We start from the raw sequence: 19,530 nt of genomic DNA on the forward strand, positions 1-19,530 counted from the left end.
TCAAGGTCCCCTCTTCTTTGACCAAGATTCCAGAAAACAAGGGACCTGCTAAAGTTTTCTCCGTTATACGCTCATCTATCCCTTTATACATTCACTCATCCAGCAAGATCTTAATGAACTCCAGGAGGTGATCAGGGTAATATATTAACTTCGCCCCAGCCCCCACAACACTGTATGAGCTGCCTGGGAGGCGGGTTTGGGGTGAGGCGGGGAGCGGATGGGAGGCAGAAATCCGTCAAAGACATTCCTGAGAAAACTTCTGGGAATTTTCATCTGCATATAGAATACAGCAGGAAGAACAAAAAAATCCGAGTGACAGTTGTATGGTGTGCAGGAGGGACTCTCCCGATGGAGAGCGGCGGGATGTCTCGGCGAGCCACGCGGAGCAGAGCGGCCGGACGGTGGCGGGAGGGAAGCAAGGGGAGGCGCGCGGCCCCGGGACTACGGGCTGCGCGGCGGCGGGTCCTCCTCGGAGCTGGCGGCCTGCGCGCGGCAATCGGCGGCGCGCGCACCCCGGCGGCGAGGCCCGTGTCTCGGCCGCCCGGCTCCTTCTTAACGCGCGCGGGGAGGCGGAGGCGGCAGCGGCGGCGGCGGCTCCGCGGGCGGGGGAAGGGGGAGGGGCGCGGAGTGCGGCGCGGAGGCCGGGGAGGAGCCGGGGCCTGCAGCGGAGCCGAGCCGAGCCCGAGCCCGAGCCGAACCCTGACACGGCCCGTCCGCCTTTTGGCTCCCGGGAGCCGGGACTGGCGGGAACCCGAGACGTGGCAGCGCGGGGAGCCCCACGCGCCGAAGGGAGCGGCCCGGACGGGACGGGACTAGCGGAGGCGCTGCCGTCACAGTAGCCAGTGCCGGGAGTCGGGAGCTGCGGCCTCCCGGACCCTGCTGCCCAGGCCAGCTGAGGGAGAGGGGAGTAGGAAAGCCCCACCCTCCGGGGCACCCCAGGAGTGGAGGCGGGAGCGGGGACTGGAACAGGGAGAGAAGACCCTTACCTAAGACGGGCTCGGGAAAGAAGAGACCCCTATAGGGAACCCGTCTTTCCTTCCTGGAGGCGAGGAAACCCCCCTGACCGGCCCGGGAGGAGACCCTCAGAAGTAGAAAGGGGCGATCCTTCCTAAAGGAAGCAGTGTGAGACCACCCTAGCGTGCCACCCCTCCTAACACACACTCTCAGCAGTTCAGAACTTTTGAGGCAAAGAGAGAGGGGGTCATGCCTATGGAGTAGGCATCCTCCATCCTACCCAGTACTCACAGGAGAAAGGTGTCCTTACTTTCAGAAGCAGGGGACACTCCAAGGAAGAAAGAGGAATCGGCTTTCAGCCACTCAGGAGAGGGGAAGACCTCCCTCCTGAACTTCCTGGTACCCAGACAGTGGAACAGGACAGAGCCCCTCCGCTCAGATCTCCAGCAGACAGAAAGAGCCCTCTACCCCTGAGAGATCCAGTTTGGGGGGGGAGGGGGAGTCCCCCAAGGGGGAGGAGACAACTCCTGGTTGGGAGAGGCTCCTCCCCTCCTCCCCAGGGTAGCTGGCAGGGTGTGGGGGGTGTGCCACCTTCCCCAGGTAGGACCTCCTTCTCCTCCTCCCCCACCTCCGCATCCTGCTCTGCATCCTCAGGGGACCCAGTTCCCCTCCCCAGGTTGGAAGGCTCAGCCGAGTACAGGAAGAGCCACTGAGAATGAGACCAGCCTTGTGCCTCTGAAGAGGGGAATCCCTCCAACCCCAAACTCCAGTACCAGGTGGTTCCCTCCCTTTGCTGGGGGAGCCTTGGAGACAGGTTAGTGCTTTCTTTCATCTTCTCTCTGACATCTCTAGGTGCTAGTGGGTGTAGGAGGCTGAGGAGGTTCTTGGGTTTCCTTGCTGGGGAAAGTAGAGTGATAACTCAGAGAATCCTCTGGGAAAAGTGTTCTGAGGAAGCTTTTGGATTAGAACCCACATCTTGCTGCAAAGGCTGTGAGAAATGGGTTTCTTAGTGTTTGAGGACTACGGGGATAGAATTCATCTGAGGTCCCTAGGGAAGTGGATGTTTCCATGCTGAGGGCAAAGGGAATCCAAAAACGGTTGCATTTCCAGACCTCGGTGGATATTGTGGATAATGATTGACACATCCCAGCCAGACTGCCACACCACAGTTCATCCTTGGACACACTGACCCAGAAGGTGGGCCCTCATGATGTTATCTCATGCCCTGGCCTTATCTAGGCCTCCTCTGGGATTACTTTTTCTTATGTGTAACCCTAGGTCAGCTTACTGGCCACCAGAGCTCTTCTTTTCAACCCACCCTCTTTGATTACTGCTCCCCATTCACCCCGTTTCATACACCACGAAGCCTCTCCTCATGACATTCCCGTTCCTGGCTGCGTGTATGCCCCTACCCATAAAATCCAAAGGGAAAATGTCCCAAGGTGAGACTACTGAAAGGGAACAGGGAATGCCATCTCCTTGGTTGAAATTCTTCACTAATGTCATGCCTTTACCACTGCCCAGGTGCCCCACACGGCTCCTGTCCTCACTGACAGTTCCTCAGGAAAATCAGATCCTGCATGGGAAGGAAGGAATGTTGCTGCACCAGCTTCCTAGCATACTGCCGTCTAAATAAGTTGACCTCTAAAGAGCCTTTTATATTAGAGCTTTCTTCCAGAAAACTACCTAGTAGTCTCATCCTCTCCCTTCCTATTTTTTGTTCAGTTCTGGGTCCCTGGAACTTTGTGTTTAAGCTTTCCTTGTAAGATAGTAACAGGAATCATCACAGTCCAGAACCTTCCTAAACAGCAGGAAAGAGATGCCAGGAAATCCCTCTTTCTGAGCTCAGGTGTGCTTTTAGCAGAGCCTTACCTTTTGACCTTGGGTCACTAGCTGGGTACCTGTCTTCCTGTCTTGCCATTAGAAAATACCTTTTCTTCTGCAAAGGGCGTTGTACCCCGCAGCAAAGCCAAATGGGAGGCTTCACCTTACTTGGGCTTTTGTGTTTCCTCCTACTCTTTTGATCTGGGCCCTGGGTGGGCTGCCTAAGCCTGTAAGTACATCCGCTTGGTCCTGGAAGCTGTCTGTTAGTAGTAGTAGTGGTATATGAGGTAGGGTTATAATCCACAGGTTTGTATGGCTGTGATAGAGAACGTCATGCATATGTTTCTTAATTCAAATGAGTGTGGCTGCATCTCTGTGTTTGGAGTGGGTATGTGTGGAGACAGGTACATGAGTGCTTTTCAGACTAAGCCTCCACTGACCTAGAATTTTGTGCTTCTGGTGGCCTCTAGAAGCAGGTGCCCCTGAGCAAGGACCTGGAGAGGGTGCTGGTAAGGATGTCGGCTGAGAGGAAGGGCTTGGCCTCCTCTTGCCAGTGAGAGCCTTCATGTTTGGCTGCATGACAGTCATCCCCAGCAGCCTCAGGCTAGGAGCACTTTTTCTAGCACTAATAAGAGAGCTTCATGTCTGATACCTTGGATCTCAAAACGATGGGGATCTTTGGTGCTTCCCTCCAGAAGCCCCTCCCCACCCTTTTTTAAAAGAGAGAGCCCTGATGTAACAGAAGGTGGTTTCTTACAAAGTACTTTACCAGCTGCTGGAATGCAGCTTCTTGAATGGCTCAGGGTGACCCATGTCACCATACCTCCAGGTATACCACCACCACACAGTTTAACTGGCACTGCTTGGATTGTGTTTTCCCAACTCCCCTTGCCTCTGTGGAACCAGTTAGAAGCAGGTGGCTGTTGGGTTGGCTTAACTGTGATTTAGAAAGTGCTATTTTCCAAACCATGTTTATGACTAGACATAGCTCCCCTGGAGAGATTAGAGATGATGATATTCCTGCATTCCTTCATCCTTGGAGTTTTCCCATTCCTGGCATTGGTCAGTACTCAGATGATATTATCTCCAAAGGAAAACTTTGAGGTTCTGAGGTCCTGAAAACGATCATGCAGACTCAGTGCAGGCTTTCAATGCAAACCACTGCAAGCTTGCTGCTTCTAGTCCATCAGTTTTCTAATTTTTAATTTCTAATATTTTGATCTTTTTTCCCCATTCAAAACTAATAGCTACAGTTATATAATATTTCCCACATGCTTTACAAATATTAAATTAAGGCAATCCTCACAGCAACCCTATGATGTAGATACAGTTACCAACTCCGTTTTACAGATGGAGAAACTAAGACATGGAGAGGTTAAGTGACTTGCAAGTTACACAGCCAGGAGGTAATGGAGTCAGGATTGTAACCCTGGCAGCTTGACTTCTCCGTGGTACACTTAGCCTCTGCCCTGTTAGTTTTGGCATTTTGTAACCGGGCAGGAAGCTATCACTCCTTAATACCTAACCTTGACACTTTACACTAGAACAATTACTGGCTTTCAGATAAAATGAGAAGAAAACTATGCCTGTTATTTTGTATCTTACATGTATCATCAAGGATCAGTCTTCCATTCCAATAGAATGTCTTTCCATCCATTTCTCTCTTTCTCCCAGTGCTGTCGTCTTCAGTAGATGTCCTGTCGATGTGATGGAGTCTGCCCTTTGGCTGCCTTTCCCAGTTTCTTATGGTTATTTCCTTTCAGTCTTGCAGCATATAGTAGAGAAGAATGTGGCTTGTCTCAGGGTCTGCCCAAGCCCAGTGGCACAAGGCCCACCTTGAGAGAGGTCTGAGTAACTAGGTCGGTTGGACTGAGAAATGGAAGTATCTCGTTTGTCCTTCTAATAATAGCCCTGAACATTATTAGCCTTGTGCCATTATTTTGGGGAGCATGGAATGTGTGGCAGCCACGAGCTCATTAAGCTTCATTCACTTCCCTCTGGAGATGAGGCTTTGGCAGGGTTTACGACTTCATCCCTTTTATTGAAGGGGGGAAACTGCAGCATCAAGACTTTGGGGAGCAAGGGGTATTTAGGGATCCTTGGTGAGTCATTGTCAGGGTTGGGAACACAACCAAGGAACCTCAGTGTCCGAGGTTCTGCCCTTCAAGAATGGGGAAGTGAAGGGAGTCAGGAAGTAGGATGGGTTTAAGGAGAATGGGGCTGTGAGATCAGAAGGACCAGCCTGCTGCGAGCTTCTTGTAGCTGGTAAGATTGGAATATATTTTGAGTGCTGGGGCAGGATCTGGAGGGTTGCCTGGGAGGGTGCTGGAGAAGGAGTAAATTTAACCCTGGTATCCTAACCTGGTGCTGGGAAAAGGGTGGGGAAGGGCATAGAACACCAACAAAAGGCTGAGAAGCTTTCCTTTCAGGAACTCATGGTGATTGGCATGTGCTCAGGGGGTTCTGTAAGCTCTCTAAAGTCTTTAAAACCACTCTGACGCCCTTGTCCAGGGTTGGGAGGGTTTCAAATGAAATATCCACAGAAGGCCTCTGTGCTCTTAAGTTGAGCTTTCCTAGGGATCTTTAGCAGGAGATAATAGGGAATAGGATAAAACTTCTTTACAGGCCTTTCCTTCTGGGAAGGACCCTGGGAGAACCTGCTCATTGGCATTTTAGTGTTCAGCTGGGATACCCCGGCTACAGGACAGCGAGGCCTCTACAAGTGCAGAGGTTGTGGTGTTTTGACTTAGAGTGGTAGCTTGTCCAAGGTTTTCTGTAATGATTAAATGGTGGTGGGCTGAAAAAGAGGGTGGTGGGGAGAGGCGCTAAGGATAAAGGGAAAACTCCTTCGTGGTTCTATTTATAAACAGGCCTTTTTCTTTCTTTCTTTCTCCTGTCAAGCAATTCTTGGGTTGCAACTGTGTCTCTTGCTGCTCAGGCCCCTGGGGCACTTAGGTGTTTCCTTGAACATTGTGGAGTGGGTGTGTTGCTGACAGGAGACCTGTGTGTACATGCAAAGATTGCTTGGGCAAGGACCTTAGGGGAGAGGAGAGTTAGTGAGAATGCTGACCCTTAGGAGAAAGTGTCAAGGAGAGAAGGACCATTAGCTAGAGTCAGCTGTGAGATGAGATGTGTTGGGATCAGTCATATTTGGGATTGAGGGGGAAAGGGGGAGAGAGGGGAAGGCAGTCGTATTTGGGATTGAGCCTTTAACTGCAAAATGTGTGGCTCTGTATGTATATGTATGTATAGGCTTGTGCATATACCTGGATGTGGATTTAGAGATACTCTACATAAGTAGGTTTCTGCCCAGGATTCTGAACTCCAAGGCATTCAGGCCCTAGCCCTATGGGACTGTCAGCAGGGGTGTTGAAGAAGAAATGCTAGTTGGAATCTGGGGGTTGGTGCAGGTACAAACCTGTTAGGCAGCAAGTGCTTAGGGGCTTGCTGGCATCAGCTCTAGGGGAGTGCCAAATGGCTATCAAGTGGTTCCTGCTAGTCTTTCTAGACCCTGCAATACTGATCTCACCCATAGCTCTTCATCTTTCCCCACCAAGATTTCACTTGAGCTGCACCTCTCTGTTAGCAAGAGCACCCAGGCTGTGTGGGTGGCAGCAGGGCGTGCAAACATCAGGCGTGGGCGGTCTGGCAGTGCCAGGAGTTTGCATGGAGGTGCAGCGAGCCTGTGTGCCTGGCTAGGAAGGAAGGAGGGCGGGAGAAGGGGAGCCAGCTCCTAGTCTCAGAGTGGCTATTTTTAACCAGGCTATCTGATTGTTACTGAGCTAACACAGCTGGTTGTCTCCCTGGCTCAGTGAAGCCCAGCAGGCTGAAAGGTGGGAGGTCCTTGCTGATGATGCTTCCTGGTGTTGGTGTCTGTGGGCTGAAGCATGCTAGGGGTGGCTTTAAAGGTACAAGAGTAGCTGTGAGCTCAGGATCTGTTACCTGTGTGTGAGTTAGTGCTCTGTTGGTAATGTATGCTGTACATCCAATTGTGATCTCTGTGTGTGGTCCACTGTTTATGTGTGTGTCTTGTATCTGTCCTTTGCTGGTTGTCATGTTAAATTTATGTTTGGGCTAAATCTCATATACCATACATGCACATATGTGTAGGATAAAAAGAGCAAGTGCTCTTAATATAATACATCTAATATTAAATATCTTTAAAAGTGTTGATGTGTGCTGCATTTGTGGACATTTGTGTTTGCTCAGACTGTTTCTTTTACATATACACATGCTGTCTATCTGTGGATGTTGTGTATAAATATGATATCAAGCATCACATAATTGGAGAACAGACCTTGGCTAATTTTACCTGGTCTCTAAGTGTTTGTATATTATTTCTACACAGTTTAAAAGTATTATGTTGTAGTAAATTAGTTAGTAAGGAGAATGGAGGAAATAGGGCAATTTGGTGGGCGGTTGGAGCTCTCCTTTAGTCCTGCATGAGGGGAGAGGCCCTTTAGCCGTGTTCTACGTTGAGATGTAGGGTAGGTTCCAGTCCATTATCTGGTAGATGATTGGTGGTGTATCAGATTGGGAGTTCCAGGGACAGCTGGTTGAAGGCTGTCTCATGAGAAGAGTTTCCTACTGGAATTACAGTGGGAAGAAAGTTTACTTCACTTAAAGGACAAGGACTTGAGTATTACTTGCCCCAGGAACCAGAGATAACATCCCTCTCAGAATTCTGTTTCCCTCTCCTCTTTGTCCTCTTCTCTGCAGAACCCAAAAGAACCATGGCTTCTGACCTGGAGAGTAGCCTCACCTCCATAGACTGGCTCCCCCAGCTGACCCTCCGGGCTACCATTGAGAAGCTAGGGAGCGCCTCTCAGGCTGGGCCTCCAGGGGGTGGCCGCAAGTGCTCGCCAGGCTCACCCACAGATCCAAATGCCACCCTGAGCAAAGATGAAGCAGCAGTCCACCAGGACGGCAAGCCACGGTACAGCTATGCCACCCTCATCACCTATGCCATCAACTCCTCTCCAGCCAAGAAGATGACCCTCAGTGAGATTTACCGCTGGATCTGTGACAACTTCCCCTATTACAAGAATGCTGGCATTGGCTGGAAGGTGGGACTGCCTCCATAATGATGTTTAGCCTTTGACAAGCTTTCTCTATTTTTGTTTCTTCCTGTAACCAACCTGGGTTCACTCTGATCTGTCTTGATGTGTGAACTTAAAATCTCATACCTCCCATCCCCTACCGTTTTTTCAGAATTGAATAACTTTCATAAGCTATGTCAGGGAAACTTGAGTGATGCCAAGCCACTAAATATAGTCATGGGTATGGCACAATACTGTTGCTTATCATATCCTCTTGTCTTCTGATTCTTCAAAAAAGGATGCATTCATTTTGCAAATATTTATTGCCACTCTACTATGTTCAAGTTACTGGGCAAGGTATGACATTGCTCCTTCCTACGTAGAAATAGGAATCTCATCAGATCTCCATAACCTCCATTGCACATAGTTATTATCTTTGGAAAAATTGTATACCAAGAAGAATAATGTAATTAGGTCTTTCACCAATAGATCCACCAAACAAGAAATAAGAGGATAAATTGTTTGGCTGGAGGTGAAGGAAGAAGGGAGCCCCTCTTCCAGCAAACAAAGAAGACTGATGTTCTCAGTCTTTTGAAATAGCAACTCATTTGCCAATTGTTGCCTAGGAATGGGGATTTAATGTAGTTCTCTCAATCACCCGTTGACATACAGACCCTGTGATGAGCCTGCCACTGTTGAGAACATTCAGCTTTTCCTTTGTAAATATATCCCTCCCGGCCACCACAACCACCTCTGCCCAAAACATGAGCACAACAGTATTTCTTTCCCTGAGATGTGACCATTCTATAGGCTATTGAGAAAACAAAGGAGATCTCATAATTTATAAAGTTTTAGAACATTGTTCGTTTGTAATAGAGTGGATCAAGGAACAGGGCAGATGTGATTTTGAGGCATTTATGTATACCTGTTGTCAGTTGATTGGAAAGGCTGAAAAACTGTATAATCAGCTTTCCAATAGTACGGGGTTATCAAATCTATAGCCATTACCTCCCATCAATTTAATATCTGCATTTTTCTTATTTCATTGTCTTGCCCTAGCATAGGTAATTTCCTCTATCAATATAGTTAAGACGTGCTAAGTTTGCCCTGACCCTTGAACCTTATTGTATGTTATATTCTTTTGCCCCTCTGTGTCCTGTTGGAAAAATTTCTGCTTTGCACAATGCTTAGCTCTAACTTCCTTCTCTGCTTCTCCAGAACTCAATTCGGCATAACCTTTCTCTCAACAAGTGTTTCCGGAAGGTGCCCAGACCTCGGGATGACCCTGGGAAGGTGAGATACTGCTGTAGGTGCCAAAGGGAGGAGCAGGAAGGAGAGAGAATTACTTGAGAGTCCAGAGTCGTGCATGCGGCTGTTTTAATTACCCGGAAGAGGAAATCATGTTAATTAGAGAAGCAGCTCTATTTTTCCTCAAAGGAAGAGCTTGGTTGCCAAGCTTGTGGGCTCCCACTAGAATGGGTGACTAAGGAGGACTGTGAAATATATTATTCAATAGAAATATTTATGATAACGTTGACTTTGAGGCTTTTGTGTGTGTGTGTGTGTGCACGCGTGCATGTGTGTGTGTTACTTGAGACGTAAAGAGATGGATGTAACTTTTGTAGGAACTTTTCTCTACCCAAATCCCATGAGTTTTACCTCAGAACCTGAAACCTTCGAAAGGGAAAAGGGAAGAATCATTCTCTCCATCTGGCAGATGTAGATATCAAGGTTTAAGGGGGTCACACCTCAGGTCACACAGGGAAGGGAAGGATTGTATCTGGACATTTCCAGCCTTTTGAATTAGATACCATTTTTTTCTTTGCCCCTCAGTAACAATCAAGGCCTGTATTTGTACCACAGGGTGCCTCTCTGCCATACTCTGAGCTTTTAGGACAAATTGTTCTTCTCAAGAGTCTGCGCAAATCTCCAATGACTGTTATTTTGTGTGAAAGTCTTCCCAAATATCTACTTTTCCAAAGGCAGGGACTATTATATATAATAATTTTGTTCTCTATGGGGATGGATTCTTCTTCCAGGGCTCCTACTGGACAATCGACACCTGCCCTGACATCTCCCGAAAGAGAAGACACCCTCCGGATGATGACGTGAGTGTCCACCTCATGAGGAGGTGCTATTTCTGAGCCAGCTGCACCTTCTACCTCCTTGCCAGCCTTTTCAGCCCTTTCCTATATTTTGGGTAAAGAAGGGAAATGCCAGCAGAGGTGAAACCCTGGGCATCAGGAGGATATATAGCCTCTGCATATAGATTTCTCTCCCTTCACAACCCTCAGTTATCCCAAGACTCACCGGAACAGGAGGTGAGCAAGAGCCCACGGGGAGGCATTCCAGGGAGTGGAGAAGCCTCGCTGTCTCCTGAGGGGAACCCCCAGATGCCACTCCAGAGTCCCACACCCATCGCCAGCTACAGCCAGGTGGGACGCAGAGGGGGCAGCAGGTGGGCAGATGGGTGGGAGAATAGCATCATGTATCTTCCCATTCAAAATGATGCATTGAATATCTGTGATATATTAGGTAGATAAGATGGGGGAGAAGGGGAAACCAAGAGAGAGAAAAGGCTTAACAGAACTTTGAGAATGATCAGAAAAAAAAAAAAAGTAGTGGTGAGACAAAAAGAAGAGGAGCTGAAAGGGTTATGAGAAGGGAAAGAAGGGCACTGATGTCACATAGGGAAAGGATATCTAAAGAAGCAGAGAGGGATGAGAGAGAGAGGTTAGAGCAAGGAGAAAAGGAGGAGAAAATGATGCTGGGATCGTTGAAGAGATGGCAGTAAAGGGTGAAGCGGACAGTCAGAAGGGCTTGGGGACCATGGAAGGGCTGCATTTGTCCCTCATTTAGGATGTGGATTAGGTCTTTCTTACTTCTTTTTGCAGGGCACAGGATCTGTGGATGGTGGAGCGGTGGCAGCAGGGGCTTCAGGCCGAGAAAGTGCTGAGGGTCCCCCTCCCCTCTATAATACCAACCATGACTTCAAATTCTCGTACTCAGAGATCAACTTTCAGGATCTAAGCTGGTCCTTCCGCAACCTCTACAAATCCATGCTGGAGAAATCCTCTTCCTCCTCTCAGCACGGTGAGTCTGGAGTCGGGATGGAGGACCGGACGTCCTTGTGTTTTTGGACAAATGGTGACATTCTCTTCTATCCCTTCTTTCTTATTTTTTTGACCCAAGCAGACGTTGATCCGTGGTCAGAGGAACATGTCTTGAACTGAACTTGTTTGGAGTCGAGCTCTTGTGTCTTAGTTCTGGAGGGCAGCTATTTCAGGGCTGGGCTGGGTTTTATCTTCAGAAAGCGAGTTGGAGGAACCCCTTTTAGACTGGGAGCAGTGATCTTATGGCTGAGAGCAAGTCATTTAGAAGATGGCCACCAGGGGACAGCACCAGTTCCCTCTACCCAAGAATCCCTCTTTCAGTGTGAGAACAGTTTATTATGATTTTGTTTAGCATATTTATGTTTGTTATTTTTATCATAAAAAATTTCATATAGATTCAAAAGTAGATGGAATATTAAAATATGCCCCCATGTACCTATCACCCAACTTACCAATATTTTGTTAAACTTCTTTCATATATCACCACCACCACCACCCAATTTTTAAAAAAAAAGTTGCAAAATTTTAAAGCAATTCCCAGACATCACATCATTCCACCCTTAAATACTATTTCAGTATGCATCCATAAATGATAAAGACTTTTCTTTTAGCTATCCATCAAGCCATCATCACTCTTAATACAGTAGTTCTTTAATATCAGCTAATATCTTGGACATATTTAAATTTCCCTAATTATTCTGTCAGAATGATTTAACATCCTTATTGGAAAGCTCTTTGAGAGATCATGTGGTTCATCCCTATGCAATTCCTCTATTTTTTTTTTTCTTTTAAGAAATTAGAGTTAGGTGAGGTTAAGACCTAGGTGAGACATCAGATCTTCTTGCTTTCTGCAGTGGCTGTGTAGGCAGCAGGAGCCAAGTGGAATAATAAAACATGGTTAGGAGTCACCTTTTGGAAAACTTACATTAATTGTCCTGAATTTCTTCTCTTATGTACCAGGGGATCAATACCTAGGGTTGGGTTCCAAGATTGTAGGACTTGCTTGAGGAATGAATCCAGCTCAGAAGGTTAGTTGATCAGAGGCTGGGAACAAAGAGGGACTTCCAGAAACAATGTAAAAGGTTAGATTGAGTGAGGACAGCCAAGGGTTCACTTAACTTTAATTACGACTGAAAGCCCCTAGCCTGTGTCTCTAGTTCTTCCCTGCCCAATTGACTTGAGAAACGAATCAATCCCTGCTCCACCCTTTACCCAAGCTCCATCTGATGATAGGAAATAGAAGGAGGAGATAAGGGGAGGGCAGTATAGAGATAATAAGGAAGAGGAGATTTGTTTAACTTATAATTTATTTTTTAAACTTCACCTGCTGTCTGATTTCTTTTGAAATTGTGATTCCAGGTCTATGCTAAAATCACTGAAAAGTAACATAAAAAGGGATGCACTGATCTGTTTACTGAAATTTTAGCAGCCACCACAGTATCAGGGCTTTCACCCAACCTGACTACTCTCCTGTCCTTAACACCTGCTAGGAGGGCCACAGGCATCCTTTCTGTCACAGAACACTCTTGTCCTTTTAACTGGGGTATTTCTGACACTGCCTATCTCAACCCAGTGAAAATCCTGTTTAGTGAAAGATGTGTTGCCCAAGTCACTTGCCTGCTTCCTCCTCACCCTGCAGGCTTCTCAACTCTCCTGGGGGACATGCCGCCCTCTAACAACTACTACATGTACCAGCAGCAGCCGCCGCCACCTCCACAGCAGCAGCAGCAGCAGCCGCCGCAGCCACCTCCTCAGCAGTCACAGCCGCAGCCCCCACCGCAGCCGTCTTCAGCCCAGGGCCCCTCAGCTGTAGGGGGTGCTCCCCCACTGCACACCGCAAGCCCAGATGGTTGTACCCCAGCAGGGGGAAAGCAAGCTGGTACTGAAGGCTATGGGCCTCCCCCTGTGATGGCCATGCACCCACCCCCCATGCAGCATGGAGGCTACCACCCTCATCAGCACCACCCCCACTCCCACCCTGCCCAGCAGCCACCACCACCACCACAGCAGCAGGCACCAGGCCAGGCTCCTATCAGCAGTGCTGGTTTTGGTGAGTGAGGAGGGTGGGATGGGACAGAACGAAATGAACCCCTTATTCTGACTCTGGTGCAGAGGTGCGGTTGGTTAGGAGGTTCATAATGGGTCTTTTAGCCTCGCTCCCCCTTGAGAGCTCTTCTGAGCAAATGGAAGTTGCTACTTAGAGCCCTGGATTATAGGATTCTTGGTCAAATTAGGATTGTTTTACACATTCTCCTGCCTATGGGCTGGATAGTCCCTAAAGCATAGATAGTTTTAGATTGCTTTAGACTGCAAAATTATCTTAGTAATGCAACCAATAACTTGTATAGATGCAAGGATTTTTTTAAATTTAATTCAGTTTTATTGAGATATATTCACATACCATACAGTTATCCATGGTGTATAATCAACTGTTCACAGTACCATCGTATAGTTGTGCATTCATCACCCCAGTCTATTTTTGAACATTTTCCTCACACCAGAAAGAATAAGAATAAGAATAAAAAATAAAAGTAAAAAGGAACACCTAAATCATCCCTCCCATCCCACCCTATTTTTCATTTAGTTTTTGTCCCCATTTTTCTACTCATCCATCCATACACTGGATAAAGGGAGTGCGTAGATGCAAGGATTTTGCATATTAGTCAGACTGCTATCAGTTGACTGCTCTCTCATACTTCACTCTATCTATTACTCACTTTCCCCTCCTCTGTACAGTGTTTCCTCCTGACTGGTGCTCCAATATTGACTCCTTAAAGGAAAGCTTCAAGATGGTGAATCGGCTTAATTGGTCCAGCATAGAGCAGTCACAGCTCTCAGGTTAGTGATCAGAGGATGTCTGGAGAAAAAGAGAGTTACACTGTAAGTGAAAAACTCAGTAGAAATTAGAACCAGAGGGGTTTAGTAACGTTTGGGGACTGAGGAGTTCATTATTTCTCCTCCATATTATCCAAGATGGATAATACTAATATTATTTTCAATTTAATTTTGCCTTAACTTAAAATATGGCAAGTAGTTTTTCCCTATCATTGTTAGCTTTGGGAGAGGCAGAGTTCTCAGGAATTCAGAAACCCTGGGTTCTATGCTAAGACCATGGTTTTCTATTTTGTCACCATTTACTGACAGTGTGACCCAGGCTAATTCTCTCCATCTCTTTGAAATTTTGTTTTATTCATCAGTAAGGCATAAATAATATAAAAACTTAGTAAGAAGGAAACAGAACAAGAATTTGAAAATGTAGAATTCTGAGAAATGTAAACTATTCTTGTTAATGCCTGTTGTCAGTGGTGTTGACTGGTGATGTGGTTGAGATGGGGAAATCAAGGGAGGTCTGGGAGGGATTCTGATGCCTCTGCAAGGTTGGCATCGACTTTCTTCCATTTGTAGAACTGATGGAGAGCCTACGACAGGCAGAGCAGAAGAACTGGAGCCTCGACCAGCATCACATCGCCAATCTGTGTGACTCCCTCAACCACTTCCTTACTCAGACTGGTCACGTGCCCCCCCAGGGGGGCTCCCATCGGCCGCCAGCCCCTGCCCGAATGGCTGACTCCTGTGCTCTCACCAGTGGCAAACAGGAGCCAGCCATGAATCAAGGTACTGCACAAAGCAAGTTGTCGAGGAGGAGACTGCGATGAAAAGGGAAGGTTAAAGGAAGGGCAAAAGAGAATTGAGAAAAGTCGTGTCAGGAGCACTGATCCAAACTGAGCAGTTGGACTAGTTTGTCAGCCACACTGATGGAATATCTAAGAATGAGTAGGGTCCTATACTGAAAAATACAAAAGAACTAGGCCATTGGATTCCTATTTAGAATTTGATTTGGGAGATATGTCAGGGAAAGCCCCCATCCCAAATCTGTGTCTCAGTAACTCTTACCTCATATCAGATGGAGTGATGATTCTCTGTTTGTATGATCTGCAAACCAATGAAATGAGAAGGTTTTGGTACTCATGTTTCCATGGTTGTCATCCTTCTAATATCTTTGATATTTCACAGTTCTAGCATCCAGCCCCCTTTTACCCCAAGCGGTGAAAATCTATAGCTTCTGCAGAAAGCCTTTGTGTGTGCAGGAAGTACAGAACAGGGCAGGGAAGGGAGAAGGAGATCAAGGAGAGGAAAGGTGTGTTTTTCCCCTCTCTGTTGGGATCTTGCTTCATTGTGTAAAATCCCCCACTCAAGTAAATCTCGTCTTGCTTTGGCAGTGAACTCTTATGGGCACCCCCAGGTCCCCCACCTCTACCCTGGCCCGTCACCGATGTACCCACTCCCTACCCAGGACTCAGCAGGATACAATCGCCCGGGTAAGAGTCAGGAAGCTGCTTCTCCCCCTGCCGGAGCACCCTCTTCCCTGACACCTTGTTTCACTTTCCTCTGGCTCTGTGCCTGTATTCTCTGCCCTTCTGCCTGAACCTGCCAGTAGGGGGCAGCCCTTCACAGTTCCCGGGGTTGGAGGGTGGGCCACCTGCTGGGGAGGTGTGTGTCAGGGAGGAAGTAAAGAAGACAGATTAACTTGAAAATTAGCTTGTATCTGTGAAAATGAAAGAAAGTAAAAGCAAAATATAAAGCAAAAAATAGATAATAAAGTACATTTATGTCTAGCTTTGGATCTAGATGGAGGTTGTACTCAGGCAAGTAAAATGAATTTCTTACACAAACCTACAAGCTTTGGGCCAGTGTCTGCTTTCTTGTCACCTGACTTCTAGTATCAGGAGTCTAGGATCCAAATGTCTCTAATACTGGGAAGAGGGAGACCCCAAATTTACATAAATAGTACAAAACAAACAGATCCTTCACATTTAAATACATTTTAGAAAAATCACTATTATTAGCCTACTGAACCACAGTATTTTCAAATTTTTTTGGGGGGGGTGACATCTGACTCCTTGTCAATGTAATATAAATGCAAATGTCTATATTGCTGTTTCATATAAGAGAACATCCTGTGTGTTTTTCATCATTACATAGTCTTCATAAATATAATTTTATTGGCTCCATAATGTTTTATTGCCATGTGAGCACTGACGCTAGTTTACATCTGAGACTTCACTGAAATGGTGGCTTGCAACAAAAATAACTCTGGACTGATAAGGACAGTTGCTTTACATGGTATTATTTGGGGCTGAGCACCAACCCATCCACTTTCCTTTTAATCTCTTCCTTTCTTCCTAACAGCACACCATATGGTCCCTCGGCCACCAGTCCCACCTCCTGGTGCCAGCGAGGAGATCCCCGATGACTTTGACTGGGACTTGATCACTTAATGTGTCATCGAGCGTGGACATCAGCCCAGGGCCGGGCAGTGAAGTCTGGCAGTGGGAAAGGGCAGCCCAGCCCATCCCTTCCACCCTTGCCTGTGTATAGATATATATCTTCTTTTTTTTTCTTTCTCTGTTAGAGAAGCCACCGCAAGATGCTGCCGAAGATAACCCCTTCTTTCCTTCCTCACTCTCCTCTCTTCCTTCCTGTATTTCCCTAATTCTTTTATTATTATTCTTATTATATTATTATTATTGGTCTTGTGCTGTCCCCATTCTCCTGACCTGCCTTACACCATGGACCATGTCCACCCCTTGCTAATTTAAAATCATCAGGCAAGAAGGTGAGGCCATGATAGCTAATGAGAAAGGTTCAAACCCTGACTTAGCTTTCTCTTTGAGAAATGCAATGCTCATCTCGGCCCTTAATTATTTTCTATTCCTGTCAATTTCAGTCCAGGACTGGAGAGGCCACATACCGAGTAGAAGGGTCTGAAACACTGCCTGGCAACCTTAAAGTGCAAGTTTTACTCAATGGTGCTAATTCTGTCCTCTGAGCTCTTTCCTGTCCCTTCATACTTCAATCCTTACTTCTGCCAATTCCCATTCCCCATCAAGGGTAACAGTGATGCTGGCGGTGGAGGAGGGTGACAATAAAATCCTAATGAAATAAGAGGCCTGGGTTGGTTGAGTAGAATGTCACAGAGAGGTGCTCGTTTATAAATCAGTCTGAACTGGGTATATACTGCCATGTGAAATGAGCTTCCAATGACTTACTCTTAGCCATTTTCTCCGAGACATAGGGTTAATCTTAGCCAGAACTCTGCTTCTATGGTAGGGCATGAAGACAACTTAATCAATATAGGTTCAGCTTCTTGGAGATGTTTTCAACTTACCCATTTTAGCTTTTTTAAAACTAGTTTTCTCTTGAAATTAACTGTGGCTCTCATTTGTATTTATAAATTATCATCCCTCTCCTTTTCCCATTCAGCAAATTTTATTTTGTTCTTCTTTAGTTTTTTGGCCAAATCTTCCATCCATCTTATTTTCTTCCCCCATTTTCTGGGATTCTCAAGAAAGAAAAATAACTCACTTTCATTCATCAGGTTCTAGAACATGATGAGAATCTCTTTCCACCTATCATGACAGAATCAAATCTGTGGTATTGGTGGTAGGAGGGTGGGGAGAAGAAAAGGGAGCTGGCTTAGACACAGGGAGGGGATATTTCAGTTATTTAACTGTATAGACAAATGCTTGTCTTGGAATCCAGATCATTGAGGCTGAAGGTTTTGCAATTAGGTTTTTGAGTGGTGAAGAGAATTGGTAGAAGGGAATAATTTCTAGAGGCAAGAATCCAATGAAGGTCAAAGTTGATTCCCAGAAAAAGGTGTAGGATAATTTAGCTCCTATAAAAGAGGTAGCCATAACTTATTGCTGCAAAGTACTCAGTGTATATTTAATGTTAATTGTTGAATATTAGTTATGAGAGAGAAGAATAATTATATTTCTGTTTTCACTAAATTTTCACTTTTTGGATGCTACAGGACAAAATGGATGGAATGAACAAGGCTTCTCTCTCTGAAGTCTATTTGGGATTTTTTGTTCAGATTCTTTCATTTACCTATGATTTCCAAGAGATTTGGCTTTCTACTCCCCTTTTTTACCCTTCATCCACCTCTTTCTTTGGAAGGGGGTTATATGTGAGAGTTTATTGAAAAAGTCCAGTGAGGCTGAAGTAAAGGGGCAAGAAAGAGCAGGTAACTAAAGAGCACTTTATTTCTTTGAAGCCTTTGTAAGAAAGAAATGGGGTTGGAATGGCTTGAATCCCCCATTGTGTTGGAGGGCAGTTGGTGGGGTTGAAGGATAACATAATATTTCCCATTGGGGAAAGGAGAGTTGCTTTTAGAGAATGGCAGAATGCCTTTGCCCAGTGTTCTTGTTTTCCCCATCTCTTCCTTATTCCTTCCATTCAAGGTGCCTCCTACACAAAACTTCTCATCAGTTCTCTCCAAGATTCTTCTCTCTACAAATTACCACTCCTGTTTTGTAAACCCCTTTCCTGCTCAGATCCAAACAGCATTTGCAAGGGTAGACTGAGTCATATAGGAAAATGCCCCTTGTTTTAATTCACCTTTGTCTTCTGAAAACTAATTTCACTAAGAACCCTGGTAACCAGTCAGAGTAACTGCAGTTTTGAGCCAGGTTTGTAGATTGCCCAGCAGACCTCCTGGGATTCCAACTCCTCTCTCTGCCAAGCTCAGCCTGCTAAATGTAAATGGCACAGGAAGAATCCCAACTTTCTTTGGGTCTCAGTTTCCTCTCCCCTCCGTGAAATGGAAAAAATATTACTTTTTCTTTTTTGTCCAGCCCTTGCTGGACATGAAGTATAGTCATTGTTGTTGTATTGGGTGATGTGTGCAAAATTGCAGGAGCTCACTGCCTACGAGAGGAAATAAGGGAGAAAGTGGAAGAGAGGGTCAGAAGAAGCAAGTATTTGGTGTAGATCTACCCCTCTCTGCCTTCCTCTCCTCAACCCCCATGTTTCTGATTTGTTGAGTCCTTCATACCACCCATAATGCTTTGCATTGGTGCAGGCTGGGAAGGGGGTATATGGTCTCACAAGTTGTTGTTTTTTGCATGCTTTCTTAATAAAAAAAAAAAAGAATGTTTACAGTTTTATCTTACTGGTGCTGTGTTAAGTTTCTCTTTGTCGGGTAAGAAAGGAGAAACAGGGAAGCATTTGGTTTCAGTTGCCCTTTAGTTCCCTCCTCCAGCCCGCTGTCCCCCCAGCACTGGGATTGATTCGTTGATCCTGAGCTTTTTTGAAAGACTGATGGGAAAGAATTAAAGGTACAGTATCCCTTTAACATTCCTCTTTTCAAATGCAATTAAATACGGTGGAATGTTGTTGGGAAAGTCAGCTTGGTATGTAGACCAGAGCCACCTTACTTGTATTCTGGGATATTTTAAAGATTTAAGATATTACCTTTTGGGGTCCTGATCTGGAACTTTCTAGAGAAGAGACTACAAAATAATTCCAGGTACTCACCAGTTTTTCTTAGAAATAAGGGAATTCCAATTGTAGGACTTTCTTCAGAATATATTTCCAAGATAAATGGAGCACTCAAAAAGTCCAGAAATACCAACTATTCATTGTGCGTTGACTCTTTACAACTGTGCCAAGAGTATTCTTCCTATATATTAACCTCAGGAGTTTGGCATTTACACCCATAATCTTGTGTCATATGTGGGGTTTTCAGAATCCTGGCTAATGGCCTTTATAGTGGCTTACAGTTACCCACTATGAGATTTATTTGCTGCATACTT

General features: G+C 46.0%; 1 protein-coding gene across 1 annotated transcript; it reads left to right on the plus strand.

The window, feature by feature from the left end:
- The first annotated feature begins 636 nt into the window (after positions 1-636).
- FOXJ2 (forkhead box J2) lies at positions 637-18,882 on the plus strand. The gene is made up of 11 exons (XM_037845093.1): positions 637-1,768; positions 7,498-7,844; positions 9,036-9,110; positions 9,857-9,925; positions 10,112-10,252; positions 10,712-10,910; positions 12,570-12,980; positions 13,667-13,768; positions 14,336-14,545; positions 15,151-15,249; positions 16,121-18,882. Exons 2-11 carry the CDS (start codon positions 7,512-7,514, stop codon positions 16,207-16,209), a joined length of 1,728 nt encoding a protein of 575 aa, XP_037701021.1. The 5' UTR covers positions 637-1,768; positions 7,498-7,511; the 3' UTR covers positions 16,210-18,882.
- Positions 18,883-19,530: the final 648 nt, after the last annotated feature.

The sequence above is a fragment of the Choloepus didactylus genome, chromosome 8 (genome assembly GCF_015220235.1).
Source record: "Choloepus didactylus isolate mChoDid1 chromosome 8, mChoDid1.pri, whole genome shotgun sequence".
NCBI classification, from domain to species: Eukaryota; Metazoa; Chordata; class Mammalia; order Pilosa; family Megalonychidae; genus Choloepus; species Choloepus didactylus.